At 44.6% G+C, this 23,296-nt stretch overlaps 1 protein-coding gene and 1 long non-coding RNA gene across 5 annotated transcripts in view; one reads left to right on the top strand and one right to left on the bottom strand.

Annotated features, from left to right (window-relative positions):
* LOC103694470 (uncharacterized) overlaps positions 1 to 23,296 on the bottom strand; it is a 141,186-nt gene that overhangs the window by 75,489 nt on the left and 42,401 nt on the right. Inside the window, exons 1-2 of one of the 4 annotated variants that reach the window (XR_015646490.1) lie at positions 11,901 to 11,937; positions 10,486 to 10,558 (exon numbers count right to left, since the gene is read on the bottom strand). The exons of 2 other annotated variants lie outside the window; for them this stretch is intronic. This is a non-coding gene — a long non-coding RNA (uncharacterized LOC103694470). Of the gene's footprint in view, positions 1 to 10,388; positions 10,559 to 11,900; positions 11,938 to 23,296 lie in introns of those variants that run through there. One more of the 4 variants, XR_015646489.1, reaches the window with a different exon arrangement.
* Nudt11 (nudix hydrolase 11) lies at positions 12,030 to 18,659 on the top strand. The gene is made up of 2 exons (NM_001401204.1): positions 12,030 to 12,846; positions 16,969 to 18,659. Coding segments are annotated over exons 1-2 (495 nt in total). The 5' UTR covers positions 12,030 to 12,352; the 3' UTR covers positions 16,970 to 18,659.

Here is a 23,296-nt window from a genome sequence, read left to right on the forward strand (position 1 = left end):
TTGGGAAAAGATCTTTACCAATCCTACAACAGATAGAGGCCTTATATCCAAAATATACAAAGAACTCAAGAAGTTAGACCGCAGGGAAACAAATAACCCTATTAAAAAATGGGGTTCAGAGCTAAACAAAGAATTCACAGCTGAGGAATGCCGAATGGCTGAGAAACACCTAAAGAAATGTTCAACATCTTTAGTCATAAGGGAAATGCAAATCAAAACAACCCTGAGATTTCACCTCACACCAGTGAGAATGGCTAAGATCAAAAACTCAGGTGACAGCAGATGCTGGCGAGGATGTGGAGAAAGAGGAACACTCCTCCATTGTTGGTGGGATTGCAGACTGGTAAAACCATTCTGGAAATCAGTCTGGAGGTTCCTCAGAAAATTGGACATTGAACTGCCTGAGGATCCAGCTATACCTCTCTTGGGCATATACCCAAAAGATGCCTCAACATATAAAAGAGACACGTGCTCCACTATGTTCATCACAGCCTTATTTATAATAGCCAGAAACTGGAAAGAACCCAGATGCCCTTCAACAGAGGAATGGATACAGAAAATGTGGTACATCTACACAATGGAATATTACTCAGCTATCAAAAACAACGGGTTTATGAAATTCGTAGGCAAATGGTTGGGACTGGAAAATATCATCCTGAGTGAGGTAACCCAATCACAGAAAGACATACATGGTATGCACTCATTGATAAGTGGCTATTAGCCCAAATGCTTGAATTACCCTAGATCCCTAGAACAAACGAAACTCAAGATGGATGATCAAAATATGAATGCTTCACTCCTTCTTTAAATGAGGAAAAAGAATACCCTTGGCAGGGAAGGGAGAGGCAAAGATTAAAACAGAGACTGAAGGGACACCCATTCAGAGCCTGCCCCACATGTGGCCCATACATATACAGCCATCCAATTAGACAAGATGGATTAAGCAAAGAAGTGCAGACTGACAGGAGCCGGATGTAGATCGCTCCTGAGAGACACAGCCAGAATACAGCAAATACAGAGGCGAATGCCAGCAGCAAACCACTGAACTGAGAATAGGACCCCCGTTGAAGGAATCAGAGAAAGAACTGGAAGAGCTTGAAGGGGCTCGAGACCCCATATGTACAACAATGCCAAGCAACCAGAGCTTCCAGGGACTAAGACACTACCTAAAGACTATATATACATGGACTGACCCTGGACTCTGACTTCATAGGTAGCAATGAATATCCTAGTAAGAGCACCAGTGGAAGGGGAAGCCCTGGGTCCTGCTAAGACTGAACCCCCAGTGAACTAGACTGTGGGGGGGAGGGCGGCAATGGGGGGAGGGCTGGGAGGGGAACACCCATAAGGAAGGGGAGGGGGGAGGGGGATGTTTGCCCGGAAACCGGGAAAGGGAATAACACTCGAAATGTATATAAGAAATACTCAAGTTAATAAAAAAAAATTCCACGTCTATCCAAAGTTAAAAAAAAAGATGTATGAGCAAATGTATGTACATACTCATATGAATATAAATTTTAAGAAAATAGTCCCATTTGGAGTGAAAATGCTCCTACCAAGAACAACAGACTATTAGAAACCCCAGTGTCAGGCATGGCAAACCTCCCTTCTAGTTGCTGATTAGGGGGTGTAAGAACCCAAATAGAGTTGTTGACACTGTCTATGTTTGTCCACAGGTCTTGAAACTAAAACACAGTTGTTGAAGCCTCTACACATTTCAGACATTGAAATGATTTTAACCAGGAAGCCTCCTCTTCAAGGACTAGATGTCACAGAACTCAATGGAGCTCCTCAAGCTTCCATGGCACTCAATCAATCAATACTCCTATCTGGCTGTAACACTTATGGATCACAACAGTAGCCAACATGGCTCCATATCGCAAAAGGGGTAATCAGTATTCTTGGTGTGATCAATAGCATCATTTGTACAAGCTCAAAAGGAGAGAATCCAAGCCTGTTTTGTCCCCAATATCTTTGGTTGGTTGTCATGGAAACTAAGAGTAGAAATGGAATCTTTTCTAATTGCACTAGAAATGCTATCCCTTGGCAAGACCAAGGACTTCTCTTCCCATTGGTCCCCAACAAGGCTATCCTCTGCTACATATGCAGTTGGAGCCATGGGTCTGTTCATGGGTACTCTTTGGATGGTGGTTTAGTCCTTGGGAGCTCTGGTTGTTTGAAATCGTTGTTCTTATGGGGTGGCAAAGCCCTTTAGCTCCTTCAGTCCTTTCACTTACATGGCCACTGGGACACTGTCCTCAGTTCAATGACCCAGTGTAGGGGAATGTCAGGGTGGGAGGTAGGAGGGAGTGGGTGGGCGGGTGGGGTAGCATCCTCTTAGAACAAGGGGAGGGGGGATGGGATAGCAGGTTTCTGGAGGGGAAAACTGGAAAGGTGATAACATTTGAAATGTAAATAAAAATATCCAAGAAAGGGAAAAACACTCATCCTTCAAACTCTGTCACTAAAGGTATCACTTTTCCTCTTCATCAAAGAACTTTTTTTTTTTTACCAGAGGGAGACCATTCAGAAGTCCACGACTTTCCAGAAGTAGAAAACAGAGGAGTGTGGTATCCACAACCATACTTAATCCATGTAGAATGCAACCCTCACCCTGAGGACTCAGGGCAAATGCAGAGGGATGGCAGGGAAAAGCTTAAGAGACAGAGGACTCGTATGACTGCTGGGAGGCACTGCCCTCTGCATATGACAGGGAGCTGCCCCAATAGAACCTCAACAACAAGGTTACCTGAAAAGGGGCCAGCACAATGTCAGCTGTCCTGCCAACATGGCTGGGGGAATCTCAGAAGGTGCCACCCCCAGATGAGGAGCTCCAGGAAGAACTACAGCAGCATCATGGTTGCTGCTGAGACAAGCCTTGTGCATATCTGAGGGTCACTGGTAGGTGACATAACACCCCTTGGTGTTTTACTCTCAACACAGTCACCTATAAGCACTGCCAAACAGCTCATCAATCTGTATGTACACCAGACAGGTATGGATCCCTGTACGTATGTATGCATGTGCACATGTCCGTATATAGAGCAGACCATAACCATAATAGAAGGAGGACAGGAGGAAGGCATGCATTTCGGAGGGGGCTGTATAGAATGGGAAGGCGTCAGTGCAGCAGGAAATGATGCATATGATGTCCACGCAGAACTCATGTATAAAATTCTGAAATACATTACAATAACAGCTACAACAGTGTCTAGCAGTATGGAGTCAAGCAGTGACTACCGCAATAATAGCAGTGTCTGCTGAGGGCATGCTGGTTCACAATCACAGAGACACACTGCTCCTCCACCTGCTCCTCCTTGCTTGTCTTTGTTTTCTCTTCCTTAGCCCTCTTGGCATAGCCAAGGTGCTTTGTGCACATCCATGAACCCGGCTTTCCCTTCACTTTATTTCTTTTACTCCGTGCGCACACACACCCATCACATGTTGCATAAGCTCAAGAAAGAAGAAAGGCTTCTGCAGACTTGATGAAAAGTGAATGTCGTGGATTGTGAGATCCCTTGCCTTAGCCCAGCCCTGGGCCTTCTCTGTGGTTAGGAGGATGTGCTCTCTGTAATCTCTCTAGCTTTCATTAATGATCTACAAACAGGGAATGGAGGTCACAGGGATGCTATGAAAGTTGCCACTGAAATGTGAAAAGCCTTTGACCCACTGACAGACCTCCAATAATGATCCGTGGAGTTTCTGATACCACAGTGAAACGGAAGACAGGCTGGTGAGGTGGCTTCTTTGACTCATCAGTCCCCCAAGCCTGATGCCCTGAGTTTGATCTCTCGGATCCATCCAAAACTTACTTCTGACTTCCACACTTAAGCTATACGTTCCCACCCAGGACATAATAAAAAAAGTTAATGAAATTAATATGAGGAACTGAAAGGAAGATAGCTTCCTACAAATTTAGGGACCCGTAAAGGTAGTATAGCTCTTGAATTGCTGAAATCAGTGTGCCCTTCTGGGATGTGGGCCGATCAGTAAATCCTGTTAGTTGAAATATAGGAACCTTTAAGGTCTCTCTTCCTAGTAGGTATGGTGGTTTGGAAAAGTGAGAATAAAACTTGTTATGTCTTTTGCAAAGTTTTAAATAACCCAAAACGCAGAGAAGAGGCCACTTGAGTGTTGTTTCTCCACCGAGACTGAAATTCACAGAAGACAACGCTGGGACAAAGCTCACAGCCAGGCCTTTGGAATGCAGGGCAGAGCTCTGCTGAACAGGCTATTGTTGCTGCTATAGGAAACTTTGTGAGGAACTGACAGAGATACCATTTCCCCCATCTGTTTTAACCTCAGGCGTTATCTGTCTTAGCCTCCTGTTCATCAAATGAACTTTCACCCTTGTGGATCACCTGCCGGCCATCACGAGCCTGCTGACCTCTGAGGGTGCTGGTAGGCTCATCGTGTGTGTGCCTTCAGGTGGCAGAGTCATGCACAAATAAACTGTATCCTGATGTAGTTTGTGTGGGCTTTGGGGAAGAGAAGGTCTCCTGACTTTATGTGGTACACAGAAACCAACCTTGAAACCAGGACCTGTGCTTCTCAAATGCAAGTAAGATATTTTAATGAGTACAGTAAAAATGCATTTGACATGGAAAAATAGCTTAGTCAGGAATTCTGCTACACCCAAGGCTGCACCTGATAACCAGAACCCAGAGACATTGCTTGCTAAAGATCACCAGACACAGTCGTAGAGCCCCAGGATATTCAGTGGACACTATACAAGCAAAGACCAAGAACAGTGCTCAGCTCTGCACATCTGCAGAGTTGTACCCTGATCGGCCCAATGGCTGAAGAGTGTCCCTGAGTTTATTGACCCTAAAACCAGAGACTTCTATTGGAGACTGGACCTGACCTTCAGCTAAGACACATCGCACAGTAGAGTAGCCTTAGGACCAAAGTGAGAATTTATGAGTCGTGTAATTACTCTCAGCAAAGTAAGAATACATCCTTTCTGTCTACCTACAGAGATGCATATTTACTTTACAGAGTAAAATATCATCTTTCTAATAGATTAAGGCTCAATACAGACATATATTCCACATAGAAAATATACAATTTGCTACACTAACTATGCTGAATAACTTCTTGCTCAAAAGTGACGTGTATAGAGCAAGTATTCCATTTGGTTTTATCAGTACTGGGGCTCGTGCTCTTGCTGTAACACACAGGGAATCCAGAGAGGACATTGGTGTCCTTTGGACAATGGGGCTGGAGAGAGTGTTTCACACAAGGAGATTCTCAGAGGCCAAGGACTGGAATCCCTGAATGGGCTGAGGCAGCTACGCAGCCAGAACAATGAACAGCACTGAGGCAGGAGCTGGAGAAGCTGAAGACTCCCTGAGCTGGGAAGTCCATTCTATGAACCCTAGGATTTGATGTCATGTGCCTATCTCACAACTGCTAGATGCTGAAACGCTGCCTAGCTGTGAATCCTAATGTTAGCCCTGCCCATAGGCAAAGGATGCTCTCAGCTTCAAAGGGCTTTTGAAAAGATTGTACACAAGAAGATAGATGCAGTGCGTTCATGATAAGTACTGTCTCTAAAGATTTGTCTCAGCTCTCTGCTCTGCCTTAGTAAAATGTGGCTTTTCACTCAGTTTGTTTAATACTAGAAAGCGTTTCCAGTCTGCAAGATATCACATCCTTCACAAAGACATAGAAGAGTCTCTGAATATAGACGGTAATTCAATGGGAATCCACATCAGGAAGGCTGCGGACTTTTGTCTTCCAGTCTGCATCCCTGAGGCAACATTTCCTGAATTCCCTACCGGAGATCCACTATAAATTTACTGCCTTCCCTGAGGGAAAGGGCAAAGGGGAATAAGGATGGTGAGGGGAAAAGTACACAATCCTATCTTCCCTGGGGAAAAGCCTCTCTCTCTCTCTCTCTCTCTCTCTCTCTCTCTCTCCCTCTCTCTTTCTCTATCTCTCTATCTCTGTGTGTGTTTTTCTGTCTCTCTCTGTCTCTTTCTCTGTCTCTGTCTTTCTCTGGGTGTGTCTCTGTGTCTCTGTCTCTCTGTGTATCTGTCTCTGTGTCTCTGTGTCTCTCTCTATGTCTCTCTGTCTCTCTCTCTGTGTTGTCTGTCTCTCTGTCTCTGTCTCTGTCTTTCTCTGGGTGTCTCTCTGTGTCTCTATCTCTGTGTCTCTGTCTCTGTCTCTGTGCCTCTGTCTTTCTTTGTGTCTCTGTCTCACTCTCTGTCTCTCTCTCTCTCTCTATCTCTGTGTGTGTGTTTTTCTGTCTCTCTCTGTCTCTTTCTCTGTCTCTCTCATTCTCTGGGTGTCTCTCTGTGTCTCTGTCTCTCTGTGTATCTGTCTCTGTGTCTCTGTGTCTCTCTCTCTATGTCTCTCTGTCTCTCTCTCTGTGTTGTCTGTCTCTCTGTCTCTGTCTCTGTCTTTCTCTGGGTGTCTCTCTGTGTCTCTATCTCTGTGTCTCTGTCTCTGTGCCTCTGTCTTTCTTTGTGTCTCTGTCTCACTCTCTGTCTCTCTCTCTCTATCTCTATCTCTGTGTGTGTGTTTTTCTGTCTCTCTCTGTCTCTTTCTCTGTCTCTGTCTTTCTCTGGGTGTCTCTCTGTGTCTCTGTCTCTCTGTGTATCTGTCTCTGTGTCTCTGTGTCTCTCTCTCTATGTCTCTCTGTCTCTCTCTCTGTGTTGTCTGTCTCTCTGTCTCTGTCTCTGTCTTTCTCTGGGTGTCTCTCTGTGTCTCTATCTCTGTGTCTCTGTCTCTGTCTCTGTGCCTCTGTCTTTCTTTGTGTCTCTGTCTCACTCTCTGTCTCTCTCTCTCTGTCTCTGTCTCTGTCTCTCTCTCTCTCTCTCTCTCTCACACACACACACACACACACACACACACACACACACACACACACACAGACACACAGAGCTTCCCCAGTGTTAAGCTATCTCAATTTAGGCAATTCACAGACTCAGGAAGAAAGAACACAGTGATCCTTTGGGAAGACAAAGGGAACTCTCAAATCCAAGGGATGAGATAAAAACTCAGTGGGAGTGAGCCCAAGGTGCCTGGGTGTCCTTGAGAGAACTGGGCTTCCTGATGGAGCTGCCTGATTGCACAAATGAGGACACGTCAGGGCAGTGCTATGAGCTTCCCCGAGGAAGAAGACCATCTATTAATGAAAACCCTGTTCTAGGCTGTTGACAAACCAGACATCGTTGGGATAACGTGTCACCTCACTTCATCTCACACTTCATCTTTGGCCCAAATTGTGCACCGAGAGGGCAAGTGCTATTGCTGGGAACCTTCTAGGTACTCAGTGGCTTTTGAAAAGAGAACATGGAGGGGAAAGTGGGGACATGACCAGGTATTGAGGGGTAGGAGAGAATCCCTGAGGACCATCAGCATGAATGAAAACGGGCCACCCTAGGAGGTAGGAGGTGGGAGGACCCTCTAGAATGTACCAGACACCTAAGATGTGAAGGTCTCTCAGGATTCAAGGGGCCGGAACTTCAATAAAATGTCCAACAGTGAGGTGAGGGAACTTGTAGGGTCTCCCTCCAGTACAGAGACAGGGCTTCAAGTGAGGGATGGGGTTGATATCCCACAGTCAAACAAACCTCTGACCCAAAATTGTCCCTGTCTGAAAGAACTGCAGGGTCAAAAATGGAGAAGAGCCTGAGGGAAAGGAGGTCCAGTGACTGGCCCAAAGTGGGATCCAGCTCATGGGGAGGCCCCAAGGCCTGACACTGTTACTGAGGTATGGTGTGCTTACATACAGGAGGATCCAAGCATGGCTGCCCTCTGAGAGGCCCACGAGTAGCTGAAAGTGTCAGATGCAGATATTTGCACCCAACGAATGGACAGAAGCTGGGGACCCCTGTTGTGGAATTAGGGGAAAGCTGAAAGAAGCATAGGAAATAGGTGAACCCACAGGAGGCCAGCAGTTTCAAACAACTGAGCCCCAAAGATCTCTCAGACACTTACCCACCAACCAGGCAGCATACACTAAGGACCCAAACACATACACAGCACAAGACTGCCTGGTCTGGCCTCAGGGAGAGAAGAAGCATCTAACACTCAAGGGATTTGAGGCCCTGGGGGAGGACTCCTGTGGTAGGGGTGGGATGGGGACATCCTCTTGGAGACAGGGAGGAGGAGTGGTATAAGGAACTGTCAGAGGGTGGATATGGAGGGGGATAACAACTGGGATGTAAAAAATTAAAGAATAATAATTTTAAAAAAGAGAGAGAAAGAATAGATGTGTAGCTCAAGCTGGCCTGGAACTCCTGATCTTCCTGCCTCTGTCTCCTTCGGCCAATCGTACTGTACCACAGTAAAAGCCACAATTGGCTTGTAGAAGAATGCAAATTTCTCCATGCCTTGTCCAAAGCTCAGGTCTAAGTAGATTAAAGACCTCATCATGAAAGCCGATATATGGAGTCTCATAGAAGAGAACGTGGGGAAAATCTAGAACGCATTGGCCCAGGAGAAAACTTTCTAAAGAGAACATCACTGACTCAGTCTCTAAGAGCAACAATACACAAATGGGACCTCAGGAAACTGAAAAGCTGCTGTAAGGGAAAGGACACTCTTCACAGGACAAAACGACAACCTACAGATGGGAAAAAGGTCTTTACCAACCCTACATGTGATAGAGGGGTAATCCCCAATAAATATAAAGAACACAAGAAATTAGGCTCCAAAAAAGCAAATAACCCATTCAAAAATGGGGTAAAGAGCAAAACAGAGAATCCACATCACAGGAATCTCAGATGGCTAAGGAGAACTTTAAGAAATGTGGAATTCCACAGTCATCAGGGAAATGAAAGTCAAAAACAACCCTGAGATTTCCACTTACAGTGAAAGGCTAAGATCAAAACCTCGTGTAACAGCACAGGGTGGCAAGCATGTGGGGAAAGAGGAACACTCCTCCTTTGCTGATGGGATTGCAGACTGGTACAACCTCTCTGGAAATCAGTCTGACTGTTCCTCAGGACATTGCTCTATCTGAGGACCCAGCTCTAATGCCCCTGACCATATACGCAGAAGATGCCCCACCATAACACACGGACACATGCTCCACTATGTTAAGAGCAGCCTTACATGTAATAGCCAGAAGCTGGAAACAACCAAGAAGTCCCTCAACCAAAGAGTGGATACAATGGAATACTAGTCAGCTATTAAAAACAAGAATATCATGAATTTGGCAGGCAGATGGATAGAACAAGAAAATATCATCTTCAGTTAGGTAACCCAGACCCAAAAGGACAAGCTCAGTACGTACTCACTGATAAGTAGACATTAGCCAAAATGTATAAATACCCATGACACAGCCCAGTGTCCATACGAAGTTTAACAACACAGAAGGCCCAAGTGAGGATGCTTTAAATCCATTTAGAAGGAGGAACAAATTAACACTAGGTGGAGGGACTTAGGTTGGAGAAGGGAGTGGGAGGGGGAGAGGGGGTCAGGATCAGGTAGGGGGGGAAACAGGACAGAAGCCAAAAGGGCCAGGAGAATGAGTGGGAATGTGCAGCCGCAGTGGGTGAGAGGTCAGGGGACCTCTAGTTCCAAGATCTAGGCTGTAAGAGACTCCAGGGATCAATGGGGATGACCTTAGCAGAAATGGTGAAGAAAGCCCTTCCAGTCTATTCACAGAAACATAAGGGAGGGACGGGGTTATCAACCCACCTTCAAAAAGTTGACTCAGAACTGTTCCTGTGTAAAGAAATGCAGGCACAAAAGGGAGCCGACAGTGAAGGGGAGGCTGTCCAGTCACAGGTTCAACTTGGGATTCGTCCCATGGGTGGGAACCAAACTCTCAAACCATTACTGATGCTGGGTAGTGGTTGGAGACAGGAGCCTGGCACGGCTATCCTGACTGCCTCTAGCAGGAGCTGACTGAGACCGATGCAGATACTTACAGCCACCCTTTGAACTGAGGTGCTCACACCTATGGAAGAGTTAGGGGAAGGATTGAAGGAGCTGAAGCACATGGTAACCCCATAGGAAGGTCAACAGTGTCAACTAACCTGAAACCCTGGGAACCGTCAGAGACTAAGCCACCAACCGGAACATACAGGGTCTGGTCCATGGCTCCAGCATATATATAGCAGAGGACTATGTTATCTGGCCTAGGTGGGAGCGGCTGTTCCTAATCCTGTAAAGACTTGATGCCCCAGGGAAGGGGGTTTGCAGCAGTGGGGTGGGGGAAAAGGTGGATGGATGGGTGAGCCCTGTCTCAGAAGCCAAGGGAGGGAGAAAGGGTAAAGAACTTCTGGAGGAGGGACTGGTAAGGGGGCAACATTTGGAATAAAATCAAATAAAACAGTTTAACAAAACAAAATAAAATCGAATAGGAGACTAGACGGCACAGGAATACATGAAAATGGAAATTATCTTTCCATGAAGTCAGTAATCCTTACCAAAGCAAACTCTTTTCCCACAGAAGACAGCTATGAATATTACCAAGCTAAACCACAGCAGACTGCATCTCTGTAAAATAGGCCAAAATTACTGTACCGAGGGCGAGGTGGTTTCGAGTCAGTGCAGGCTTGCCTCAGAGGTGATGGGAGAGACTATTGGGCCTTCAGGTCTAGAAGTCAAAGGGAGAAAGGAGAGAAACCTCAGACAAAGGAAAATGGTGTGGTAAAAATTTGTGTTTACTTTAGACTTTGGGATCCTGCTTCTCTACCAAGCGGTCCTCTGAGCAAAGTACGAGGACCTTTGCGATCTCCAGCTGAAAACCGCTGGGCCAGCGCCATCGCTCAGTGCTTAAAGTATTTGAGGCTCAAGTATCATCACCTGAGATCTGTTCCCCAGCACTGGCTAAAAAATCAGGCTGCAATCCCAGCTCTAGGGAGACACTAGGAAACAGACTATGAATTCCCGGTGCTTTCTGGTCTAGTACAGACACATCTTAGACAAAGTGTCTCTAAAGTCGTAATGGTGGGGGAGTAACAGAAGCCCTGAAGGAAGATAATCTCGCTCCCCTTGGGTCGATACCTGTTCAGAGGTCCATGTATACACACACACACACACACACACACACACACACACACACACACACACTGAGGAACAGGCACATACACATTTTCAAGAATCACCTGTTCAGAGGTACAAAATCACATACATACACAGGCACAAACAGACACACAGACACACACACAGACACACAGACACACACACACAGACACACACACACACACACACACACACACACACACACACGCGCGCGCGCGCCCTTATTTTCAAGAATCACCTAAATCCTAAATCCCTAGCTGCCTAGTGTGGAGGCCAGGAAAGGACACAGGGTGTGAGGATGGAGACTGTTGACATGGGAGCCAAGATTTAGAGGGTTCTGTCCCAGAAACAGCTTGCAAAGGGATTGAAAGGAGGGTTGTAGCAAGGAGTCCCAGGGTTCCCTGAGTGGGAACCTGCGCAAAATGTGAAAGTGTTTAAGGCAAGGGCTGAGCCAACATGGTCGACATGCTGCAGAAGGGAACCTGTTGAAGAAGGCGAGCTGCATGTGACTCAGCAAAGATTAGTCTGGCAAGACTCTCATTGGTCATTCTGGCGACACCAGGCCTTCTGCCTATAAATAAGGCAGTGAAGTTCATGATGGGAGCTGAGTGTGATGTGCGGGCCTCGACCCCTCTGCTTAGGCGTTTCTCAGGGAAGGCCTGGCTCCCTCTGCTTCCAGGTCTGGCTGAGACACACACGTGGTGAGGACCCTCTGCAAAGTCACAATTGGGTGCACCTCCCAGCGCACTGGCAGCTAGAAGCTTCCCAGTCCCAGCTGTGCTGGGCGCCTGCGCAGTGGGCCGGCGGCATCACGGTTTGCGGGAGTCGGGAGACCCCCGCCTCCGCCCCTCCGCCCCTCGCCCTCCGCCGCGCCCGCGCACGCGGTCCCGGTCGCGCGCGCGCACCCGGCTCACCTCGCTCAACCCCTGGCGCGGCGGCAACAGCGGCGGCGGAGGAGCGGGCGAGCGCGCGCGCGATCGCGGCGATCAGGAGGGCGGGGACCGCGCACGGTCCACTCTGGGGCTGTGCGGAGGCGCGGGCACTGGGCTCCGCGCTCCGGGCGGCGGAAGCGGCGCCTCCAATCAGGCGGCGGGCTCGCGACCCTCAGCGCGCCCGGCCCGTGCTGTCCGCCCCGCGGACTGACTGACGCGCCGGCTCGCCCCCGCCCCCGCGTCCACCCCCGCCTCGTCTCCCAGGGCTCAGCTCAGGCTCCGCTCCTCTCCGCTCCACTCCGCTCCACTCTGCTCTCCTCCAGCCTCGCCAGGCCCTCTCCCTGCCCGCGGGAGCTTCTCGGCTGCGAGGCGGCGGCCAGCTCGCTAGGCAGCTGCAAGCGACCTCAGAGGCGGCAGCGGCGGCGGCGCTGAGGATGAAGTGCAAGCCGAACCAGACGCGGACCTACGACCCCGAGGGCTTCAAGAAGCGCGCCGCGTGCCTGTGCTTCCGCAGCGAGCGCGAGGACGAGGTGCTGCTGGTCAGCAGCAGCCGCTACCCGGACCGCTGGATCGTGCCGGGCGGAGGCATGGAGCCCGAGGAGGAGCCGGACGGCGCGGCGGTGCGCGAGGTGTACGAGGAGGCGGGAGTCAAGGGGAAGTTGGGCCGCTTGCTGGGCGTCTTCGAGCAGAACCAGGACCGCAAGCACCGGACCTACGTGTTCGTGCTCACCGTCACCGAGCTGCTGGAGGATTGGGAAGACTCGGTCAGCATCGGCAGGAAGCGCGAGTGGTTCAAGATCGAAGATGCCATCAAGGTCCTGCAGTGCCACAAGCCCGTGCATGCCGAGTACCTGGAGAAACTGAAGCTGGGCGGCTCCCCTACTAATGGGAACTCGGCCGCCCCGTCCCCGCCAGAGAGCGAGCCCTAGTATGTACCGCTGCCGCCCGGACTCCTGCCTGTCGCGTCCCCGCACTTGCTTCCTGCCTGCCAGGGGAGCACCTCTCCTGCCCTGTGCGCCTGCCCGCACGGGCAGGAGAGAGGCTTCTTTTGTTTCCTTGGCAGGCAGACCTCTGAATCACGCTTGCAAACTGTCTCTGTTGCCAGGCGCTGTTTGCAGACAATTTGCACGTTTTTCAGATGCTTTTCCAATCGCTTCTTGGTGACACTGTAAAAATCTTGCGGTCAGCCACAGCTGCATGGGATTTTGTGAAAGGTGCCTTAACTGCTTGCTCTGCTCTTCTTTGAGGGTGTGTGTGTGTGTGTGTGTGTGTGTGTGTGTGTGTGTGTGTGTGTGTGTGTGTTTGTGTGCGCGCGCATGTGTGTGCGCGTGTGTGTTTACCTCCACGTCTGTGTGTGCTCCTGAGCCTGTCTGCTCTGTGATGTTTTTGTTTGGAAGGGTTTTTATTCCCCTTTATACAGCCTTCACATGTGTTTGTGAATAGTGCCTGTGAGCAGTTTTGTTGTAGGTCTTTATCTGGTTTGTTTCCTAGTGGAGGGGCCTTTAGTTTTATCCACTGGTGATGGCTGGGCAAGCTGCGGAGGGAGGGGACTTTTTTTTTTTTTGGTTCTTGTTGTTTTGTTTTTTCATGTTTCCCCCTTCACAGCCTTGCTTCTTGGCAGTGATCCATTCTTGGTACACTTTGACTCAGATGATTTGTTTGAAAATAAATGAAGAAAAAGAGCAATTGGTGCTTTTAACCTTTTCCTTTCTTCACACAGTACTTTTAGCATTCAGAATGCCATCCAATAGGCCAAGAGCAGGAACTTAACTGCTTTTTTATATGACCAAACCATTTTAATTTTCAAGAAAAATTTACAGGTGATGATTTTTCATTGCTGATTTCTTATCCTGGTAAAATCAATGTTTCTGGAGAATTGCTAATTAGATACTTTTTTCAGGATAATTGTGGTTATACAGTTGTTTTAGCCTGGACATCCAGTAATAACAGTGTCAAAGAACTAAACTCAGTTGATTTGGATCTATTCATGTTTTACTCTTATTTTGAAAACAGAAAACAATTCACAGGATATTTTTTCATCATACTCCTTGCCCTGCCCCCAGTCCTCCTCACCCTCTCACCCACACTCAGATTTGTGCTCCTTCTTGCTCAAAAACAAAATCAAGGAAACAAACAAATCGCACCCAAAGACAAACAGCAAACCCCTACAAGATAAAAGCACACAAAATAACAACATGGAGTCTGTTTTACGTTGGTTAACTATTCCTGAGCATGAGGCGTACCCTGGATTTGGGTTGACACACATAGTGTAACTCCATTAGAGATACCTGCTTTTCTCTGTCCCAGCAAGTACCTGTTGCAAAGAACTTCTTGATTGTGGGTGGGACTTTCTACTCACTTTCCCTTCTCCATGCTGAGATTTTGTGTGGCTAGGATGTTCAGGCCTTGTACTTGCTGTCACAGGCTCTATGAGCGCATGTGCATAGCAACCCTGCTGTGTCTGGAAGATGTTGTTTCCTAGTGTCATACACTTCTTCTGACTCCACAGTCTTCCCATTGAGTCCCCTTCCACATAGGTCTCTGAGCCTTGAGGAAGGGTGTTTAATAAAGAGAGCCCAGTTCATTGCTCTGAAATTACATTTTTTAAAACATAATTAGTGCTAAAACTTTAATGGGGCATCATCTTTATAAAAGATGGATTTTCATTTAGTTCATGTACACATAATTTGTGAATCAGTTGTTATTTCACCAACACTTGAAGTACTTCAGTATCCAGCTCCTGAAATTCACACTTTCTATTTCGAACTCCTTATCACAATACTGGGATTCTTGTATCTTTTAATACCAGAGATAATTTTGGTTTTGAACTGTATGTATCCTGGTTCTTACTGCCTTATTTTGCAACTTAACATTCAGAGTATTCAAATGTTTTCCTCCATTTGTCTGGAAGTTGTTTCAAAATTAATACTGGTTTAGGCTTCTAAAAATGGGGTCCTTCTAAAGAAATGTGGTTCCCCTTTATGAAAAAATTTCTGTCACTTTAAAATATAAAGCCTAATTTCCAAAATATACTTTGATCTCTCATCAAAGGAAAGAGTATATGACTAATTTGAAGCACTTATTTTAATTCGAATCAAAATGAGGTTTGCTAGTTAAAGTTTCTAATAGATTATGTGATTTTTATCTCCACTAATCATAAGTTCTACATTGATCTTGCAGATAAAATGGATTTGGTTTTTTGAATATTTCTTTTCATAAACGCCTTAGAAATGCTGTGAGAAATGCATTGGAAGCTTATATTTGATATTACTAGAGTCAGCAATGTGTCAACCTTTAAAATTAAATTTATTTGTGTGTGTATGCATGTGCACACACATGCATAAACAACCCTCATGCATATGTATGCATGCATGTGTAGGAGAATGCCCTTGTACAGATGCAGAGGTCAGAGAACTATGTGTGGGAGTGGTGCTATCTTCTTCCGCCATGTGGGTCCCAGGAACAGAACTCATTTAGTCAGGAGTTGGTGGCAAATAGTTTTATCCATTGAACCATCTTGCAGGTCCTCTTATTGCATTCCTAAATTAGGTATTATGCATAATTAAAATGTATTCATAATTCATTATTAAGAATTGTTTGTCTATAAATATACTGTGACTCCCCCCTCTCTTAAAATACTTTATTTCTTTAGGCTTGGGTTTCAGCATCATTGAGTTTTTTTTTTCAATATTCTGTGAAACATAGATGTGTCAGAAAAATCACAAACTCCTAGGAAATTATTTTTATCTTTAAGATTTTGTCAATAGTCCCAGATCTGAACAGGTTACAGGGGATAATATACTAATTTCTACCAGTCAGTCTTCCAAAAAGTGTCAGTAACTGGGTATTTTTGCCTTGTAAGAGTGCTAAGTCATTTTACTATTTATACTTATACTAAAATATATAGCCAAATTTTATATCCATCTTTCAGTTGAAAAGGGAAGAGCACTCCATCAGATAATTGTGATTTGCAGACAGGAATTGGAAATGTATTTCCCACTTGTTGAAGTGTTTGGTTGGTAACCAGGGATTTTTCCCCAGGTTCTCATGCACAGTGAGCATGTACTGGGCCACGGAGCTCCACCCAAAGCTCCATGATAGAATATTTTGTTCTTTCAGATGTTCAAAGAAGAAACTTTTTAATAAATATAGTCTTATGTTAATATAGGTTTGTATGTGTAGTGGATACTTATAACCTTGCTATACTTTAAAGAAACAAGCTAGAAATAGGAAATTTACTTTTATAACCCATTTGCTTTATTCCTTTATATGGATTTATTTTGGGTGATTGATAGAAAAGGGTTATCATTGAACAGTATGGGTTCATTAACTAAGGTTTCTATAAGAATGCCTTATAGGATCTAGAAGAAAATATTCCCTGGCCAGAATTTTTACCTTCAGGCTTACTATTTTCCTGGTAGCCCTCTCATGGTACTATACTGTATGGCACATGTTTAGACATTTTTGAGCAAACAGAACTATGAGAATTCATTATGGCCACATGACATTTTTATGAGAGGACAGGAGGTGAGGACACTACACTGGGGCTTGGAAGTCAGACCCAGGTATACTTCTTTCATTGTAATTTCATCCAAGTTACCAAACACCTATGCACTCAGGTTTTCTCTTAAATCTGTCATTGTAGATAATGTACATAGACATTGCATAAATATCTCCGATGAGATACTCTTTTTAACTGGATTAAGGCACTTCTGTGTGATGGTTAACAGTTACACAGTTAACAGCCACCAGCCTAAATTACTCCTGTAAGTGTAGACTCTAGTCTTATAGGGTAGAATTTTTCTTTTTGCATCTTCATTGCTAATTCCCTTCTGGTAATCACTGGTTTCATAATATTTATAGGTAAGGGTGTGTGTACTGGTTTCATAATTTTTATAGGTAAGGGTGTGTGTGCATGTGTGCGTACCTTGCACTTGCTTTAGAGCCTGCGAGGGCTTTCTAAAGACTAAGTGACCTGGTGCACCTAGTCTGTCAGTTGCAAGAATTGTAAATGGATACTTGTTGAATGTATGTTTATTTCTTTTTCCAGATGAACAGAGACATGTTCAAGATCACACAGAAATCATCCTTGATGTGAACCCAGTATTCAGTGGTATTGTCAAGTTCACCGGAGCACCTTTAAGGTTCCTAAGGAGACCACTCATCTGGTTTTCCTCCTACATCTTGGAACACTCCTGTTTATCTTACCAACGTTTTTGCTCTGGTTGTTATACTATTGTGTGTGAACGGACTTAATTCAGCACCTATAGCCTTTTGTTGTGCTTTTCTGATGTGTCTGCCTTCTTCATTAGACCTTTGAGAGCAACGACTATTTTTCCTTACTCTGCATATTCTGCATCCAAGACACTACTTGAAATATGGTTGGCATCACTGGAGGTCTTTGATTCTATTAGTATTTTGTAATCTCTTTGTGGCTAAACATTTCCCTCCCAATCTGGTGCTAGTAGAGTATCCGCTGTCTAAGCACCATGTGTGTAGGTCATTTGTATTAGGTGTTACAGAAACATTTCAGGACAGATTGAGATGTTCCAGGACAAGAATTAATACTCATTTTTATGTCATACCACACAATGGCTGGCACAGTTTTAATAGTATGTCATCACTTAGGGTAACATTTTATAGAATTAGTCCCTCACCTAACAACTTTAGTGTTTTTGTACTGTTGTTAATTTGCTTAAAATTTTATTCAAAAAGTATCTCTTGCTATAAAGGTAATTGTAACACATTACAATGAAAACCTATTATTGTGAGTTTTTATAAAAATTTTAAATTAATATACAAAGAATAATACGTTTAATTTTTGCAATGCTCTACTTCTAAAATGTCACCTTAACATTTCCTTGCAGAAAATGCTGGGGTTCTTTTTGGTTTTACAGATTCAATATTCTATATTGTTTGATGGTAAGCAGGAAGAGAAACTGCTAGTTAAGCAGTTTTCAGAGCTAATTGTGCCATTTAGTTGCCTAAGTGTCTTTGCCTCTCTCACTGTTTCAGTTGGCGGTGGTTCTCATCCTTTTCCTAGTGCAGTCAGCTGGCTCCTCAGTACGAAGCTCTCTGCATGTTTATGCAGAGGAGCAGGAGTGCTAAATTGGTGTCCCTTAGAAAGGCTTCAGGGAAAGAGACTGCTGTAAAGGGGAACACAAAATGAAGAATTTAAATGAGGGAGCTCAGCTCAACTCTTTCCTGAAGAATAACTTTATGCCAAGGACAAGGACAGAGACACAGAGTTTTGTCACAGGGTGTGTGATGTCAACACTTTTACTCAGCTCATCATAAGGGTTCCAAAGAGGCTCCAATACAGCTGGTTGTTGTGTTTCGCTTTTTTCATTATAAACCATTATATTGGGAAAGGCTTGAACTCCAATTTAGTGTTAACACCCTTCCTCATGGTACCAGTGACATGTATTGTGTCCCCACATCTTACAGACTTTAAAATAAAACTACACGTTATGACTTACTGGAGTTTCTATTTGTGATATGTACTGTGGATTTGCTTTCTAAAGAAACCCTTATCTTTTACAAAACTCTACTGAAAATTTACAGAGATGCTACTGTTCCTTGCTTCAATATAATCAGGGTGGTATAAGTTTGTACATAGGTGAAAAGAGATTGACTCTGACTTGATAATTGTTGAAGCTGTGTGATAAATGTTTGAGATTTCATTATTCTCTATACTTTTGTATATGTTTGAAATTTTCCATAATAAAAAGTGCAAAACTATATTCCTTAGAGTTTACTTGTAGGCTGCCTCTCCCTTTTAGAATCTAAGTACGGATGGCTGGTCAGAATAAGAATTAACAGCACAGAAACATAAGCCTATTCTATTCTAAAAAGGTAGCTTTTCTTTGAAGCTAAATCTGTTGCTAGAAGTTTTTTCTTGGAAAACCTCCAGTTAACATATGCAAAGGATCTTTGTCCACCCAGTGTGAATATGTGAGCAGGGGACATAAACTAAAGTGCAGATGGAACATCATTTAATAAATGTGTGTGTGTGCGTACGTGCGTGTGTGCGTGTGTGTGTGCGTGTGTGTACTCAATGTGTGTGCATGTGCAGGCACCGCATGAGGTCACCAAATCCCCCGGGGAGTTAAGAATGCTAGTAAGCGCTGTTATGGGGTGTTTGGGACCCAACCCAAGTCCTTTGCAAGAACAGCAAGTCCTCTTAACTGCTGAACCATCTCTTCAGCCCCACAATTTTCTTTGAAAATACCATGTTTTAATTAATCTTTCATAAAATTCTGAAAATGAAAAAAATAAGTAAAAATTACACATGATCCCTCTTGACAGAGATGACCAAACTTAAAAAAAAAATACAAGTGGAGATGGAGCTGGGGAGCTGTCTCAGAGGTTAAGAGGACTAGGCTGCTTTTCCAGGTTCAATTCCCAGCACCCACGTGACTGCTTACAACTCTCTGTAACTTTAGTTCCAGGGGACCTGGTACCCTTACACAGAACCACACTATAATCGACAGAGCCAAAGAAGCCAAATAAGGAGGGTCTAAAGGAGGGTGGTTGAATCCTCAGAAAGAAAGAAAATATATATCGAAGGTGGAAGGACAGAAGGAAGTGGGTGGGAGAGGGGAGAAGGAAGGGTGCAGGGAGATGGGGGAGAAAGGACATAAATGAGTGGGGGGAGGGGCCATCTCTAGGATGTGCCAGAAACCTGGAGGGACAGGGTGCTATTGGGTGACTCTAGCTGAGACTCCTAGCAGTGAGAGAGATGGGTCCTGAAGGGACCACTTCCTGTAGCCAGGCAGGACTCAGAGGAAAGATGAAGTCAGCAACCCACCCACAAACCTTCAACCCAAAATGTGCCCTGCCCACAAGATGTGCAGGGACAGAAATGGAGCAGAGACTGAGGGAATGACCAATCAATGACTGCCCCAACTTGAGACCCATCCCATGGGCAAACACCAACCCCTGACACTATTGGTGATACTCTGTTATGCTTGCGAACAGAGTCTAGCATGGCTGTCTTCTGAGAGGCTTTGCCCAGCAGCCAATGGAAACAGATACAGAGACCCGCAGCCTAACATTAGATGGAGAGCAGGGAGTGTTGTGGAACACTTGGGGGCCTACAGTAAGACACGGACTCCAAGGAAGACCAACACAGTCAACTAACCAGGACCCCTGGGGGCTTCCAGAGACTGCCAACCAAAGGGTGAGCATAGGCTAGGCCTAGACCACTTGCATGTATGTAGCAGAAGTGCAGCATGGTCTTCATGAAGGACCCCCAACAACTGAAGTGGGGGCTGTCCCTAAATGTGTTGCCTGCCTGTGGATTCCATTTCCCCAGCTGGGCTTCCTGGTCTGGCTGCAGTGGGAGAGGATTTGCCTAGTCCTGCAGTGACTTGATGTGCTGGGTGGGCAGGAATGAGGTGGGGGCTCCCCCTTCTCAGAAGAGGAGAAGGGGGAAATAGAAGGATCTGTGTGAGCAGGTACTGGGATGTAAAGTGAATGAATAATAAAATGAATAAGTAAAAATGTGAGGGGGGTGCTACTGAGATGTAAAGTGAACAAATAAAATGATGATGATGATGATGATGATGATGATGATAAACATACAAATGGGCTGGAGAGATGTCTCAGTGTTTATGAGCACTGACTGCTCTGAAGTTAGATACAACTCTATTTACCAAATCCTGATGAAAAAAAAAAGGTCTATTTTGTTATGTATGTGCATGCGTACTTGTGTGTCTGTGTACATGAATGTGTGTGTGTGTGTGTTTCTTAATACCTTCACATACCAAGCTCTGAAGCCATACAACCTGAAGTAATCAGTTCATGTGATAAATGACAGCTAGTGTCATTTATCAGCTTAGAGTCATCTGGGAATTGGGTCTCTGGACAAAGCAGTGGAGGTTTGTACTGGTTCTGTTAAATGGGGTGGGAAGACCTGGCCACTCTATGTCGACTCACTCCTCAGTTGAAATTCCAGACTGTGTAAGGGGACAAAGCTGAGAAATTGCAAACATTCACTCCTGCCTGGTTCTTGATTTCAGATGTCACATAACCAGCAGCTCAAGCTTCGAGCTCTTGCTGCCTTGACTTCCCCGTTATGAGACTATAACCTTGATCTGTGAACTAGAATGAAACCTTTCTCCTTGAATTGCTTTGGTGGGGTATTTTATCAGGGTGATGGGAAAAGAAACTAAGACATTGAGACATGTTTTTCTGAAGGAAAGCAATTGCAGCATATTGGCCTCAAATAGGCCTCAGATACATAGCCTTATTTGTTCTACAGACTGTTCATTTCCTCTAGATCTTCATTCATCTGTGATATCATTTTGTAGCTTCTGACTCTAATTTGGTTGCTATTCTGGACAATTGTTGTTAATGGGTAAACAAGGACACCTCCTTCTTTGGACTAAGGGAAGAACCACTCTTGGGCTTTCCCCCTTTTAAGCCATAATGTGCCGTCACCTTTACTTCATTTCCTACAGCATTCTTGAGACCACTCTTTGATCTTCAAGAGATTTTTTCTGAACATACCAAGAGCATATGAAGGGAATATAATAAAAATCATTGGGAGCTTAGTGAGGTGGCATGAAAGGGAAGACGCCATCAAACCTGCAACTTTGATACCCAAAAGTTACATGGTGTAAGTTGAGAATTCATTCAGGTTGTTCTCTGACCTCCATGCAAGCACAAAGAGAGAGAGAGAGAGAGAGAGAGAGAGAGAGAGAGAGAGAGAGAGAGAGAGAGAGAGAGAGAGAGAAAGAGAGAGAAAGAGAGAGAGAGGAGGGGGAAGAGGGGATAGGGGAGAGGGAGGAAAGGGAAAAGGAGAGAGGTGATCTTTTTTTAAAAAAAATACAGCTTACACTTAAAATATATAAAATACATTCTAGAAGGATAAATCAGTCTCTTTCTAGATCCAGGCTTGAACTTGTTTTCCAATACAAGCTGACTTCAAATGGCTAGCAAAAGTTTCTCCACCTGAAGCAGCAAGCCCAGAGCCTGCACAGGTCTGCACCAGGTCCTCTGTGTATATATTATGGCTTCCAGTTTAGTGTTTTTATGGGATTCCTGAGTGTATGAATGAGTGAATATCTGATTCTTGTGCATTCTCTCGGGTCTCTTTTCCTTCTGTTAGTCTGTCTTGTCTAAATCTGATGTGATAATTTTTGTTTTATCTAATATTTTGTTATATATTTTTAAATGAATGATTGAAGGAAGGAAGGAAGGGTGGAAGGAAGGAAGGAAAGAAGGAAAGAAGGAAGGAAGGAAGGAAGGAAAGCAACTCATTAGGGTAAAGGCTAACAACAGAACTATCCTTTACTCCTGCTGGGAGAGAGGAAATCAGTTTTCTCCAATAGAGTGACACTGGGTAGAACAACCAATCCAGGGCAGGCCTCATCTTCAGGAGAAGTAGACCAACATATAATTGACTGCACAGGTTTTGTGGGTGCTTTTGTTTGGTTACAGTTTGGTGGGATTTTTGTTTTATTTTTTTGAGGGAGTTCAGCTTTATTTTGTTTTCTTGGATCTGGGGGATTTTGTTGTTGTATTGGGTTTTTGTTTTTGAGAAAGAACTTAAAAGTTGGGGGGGTAGGGAGGGGTAGTGCATCTGAAAGGACAGGGAGGAGGGGAAGAATCTTATTTAAATTAAAAAGTGTTTAAATTAATAAAAACATTGTTTTAAAACAATTTTAAAACATTTATACCAAAAAATTTTTTAAATAAAAAAAATTAATGAAGATTAACTATTATAAATGTGTCACTCCTATGTAAGATTTTAATAGGGTAAAGTGGGTATAAAGTTCATGGTACCTCTGTACTGTTGTCTTTATTTTAACGTGAATCAAAATATAAAGTTCTAAAGATATAAAGCCCATTTAAAAATTTCTAAGGAGAGAAAAAGAGATTAAAAGTTCTCTAACATCCAATGTCTCTGAAGACTGATGAAACACTGCCTGGTCAGATCACATGGCAATATGAAGAAGCATGCCAAAATTTCTGGGAGTTTGGACTTTTTGGAACCAGAGCTAAAGGGATAGATAGGGACTCCGGCAAGAGTTGGTTTAAAAAAGCTTTACTTTTTGGGTAATACAAAGAAAACATGGAAGACTGCAAAAAGACATTCTGAGCAGATGGCTCCATTATGTCTCCATGATACTTTGTGCACATTTTAAAAATTACTCAGTAATATTTATTAACATGGAATCACTGTAATTCTTAATGGGATACACTATTGGTATGCTGATACACAAATCCAGCATATAATGATCAAATCAGGCCAATTGGAATTTCTTCTTCCACATACACTATTCTATCTTAAAAGTTGGGTGTAGTTTGATATAAAAGATCCCATAAGCCAAGAGCAGACGACAAAACCGAGGCTCAGCAGGATTAAGTCA

Source organism: Rattus norvegicus, chromosome X, assembly GCF_021556685.1.
Source record: "Rattus norvegicus strain SHRSP/BbbUtx chromosome X, alternate assembly SHRSP_T2T, whole genome shotgun sequence".
Lineage (NCBI taxonomy): Eukaryota > Metazoa > Chordata > Mammalia > Rodentia > Muridae > Rattus > Rattus norvegicus.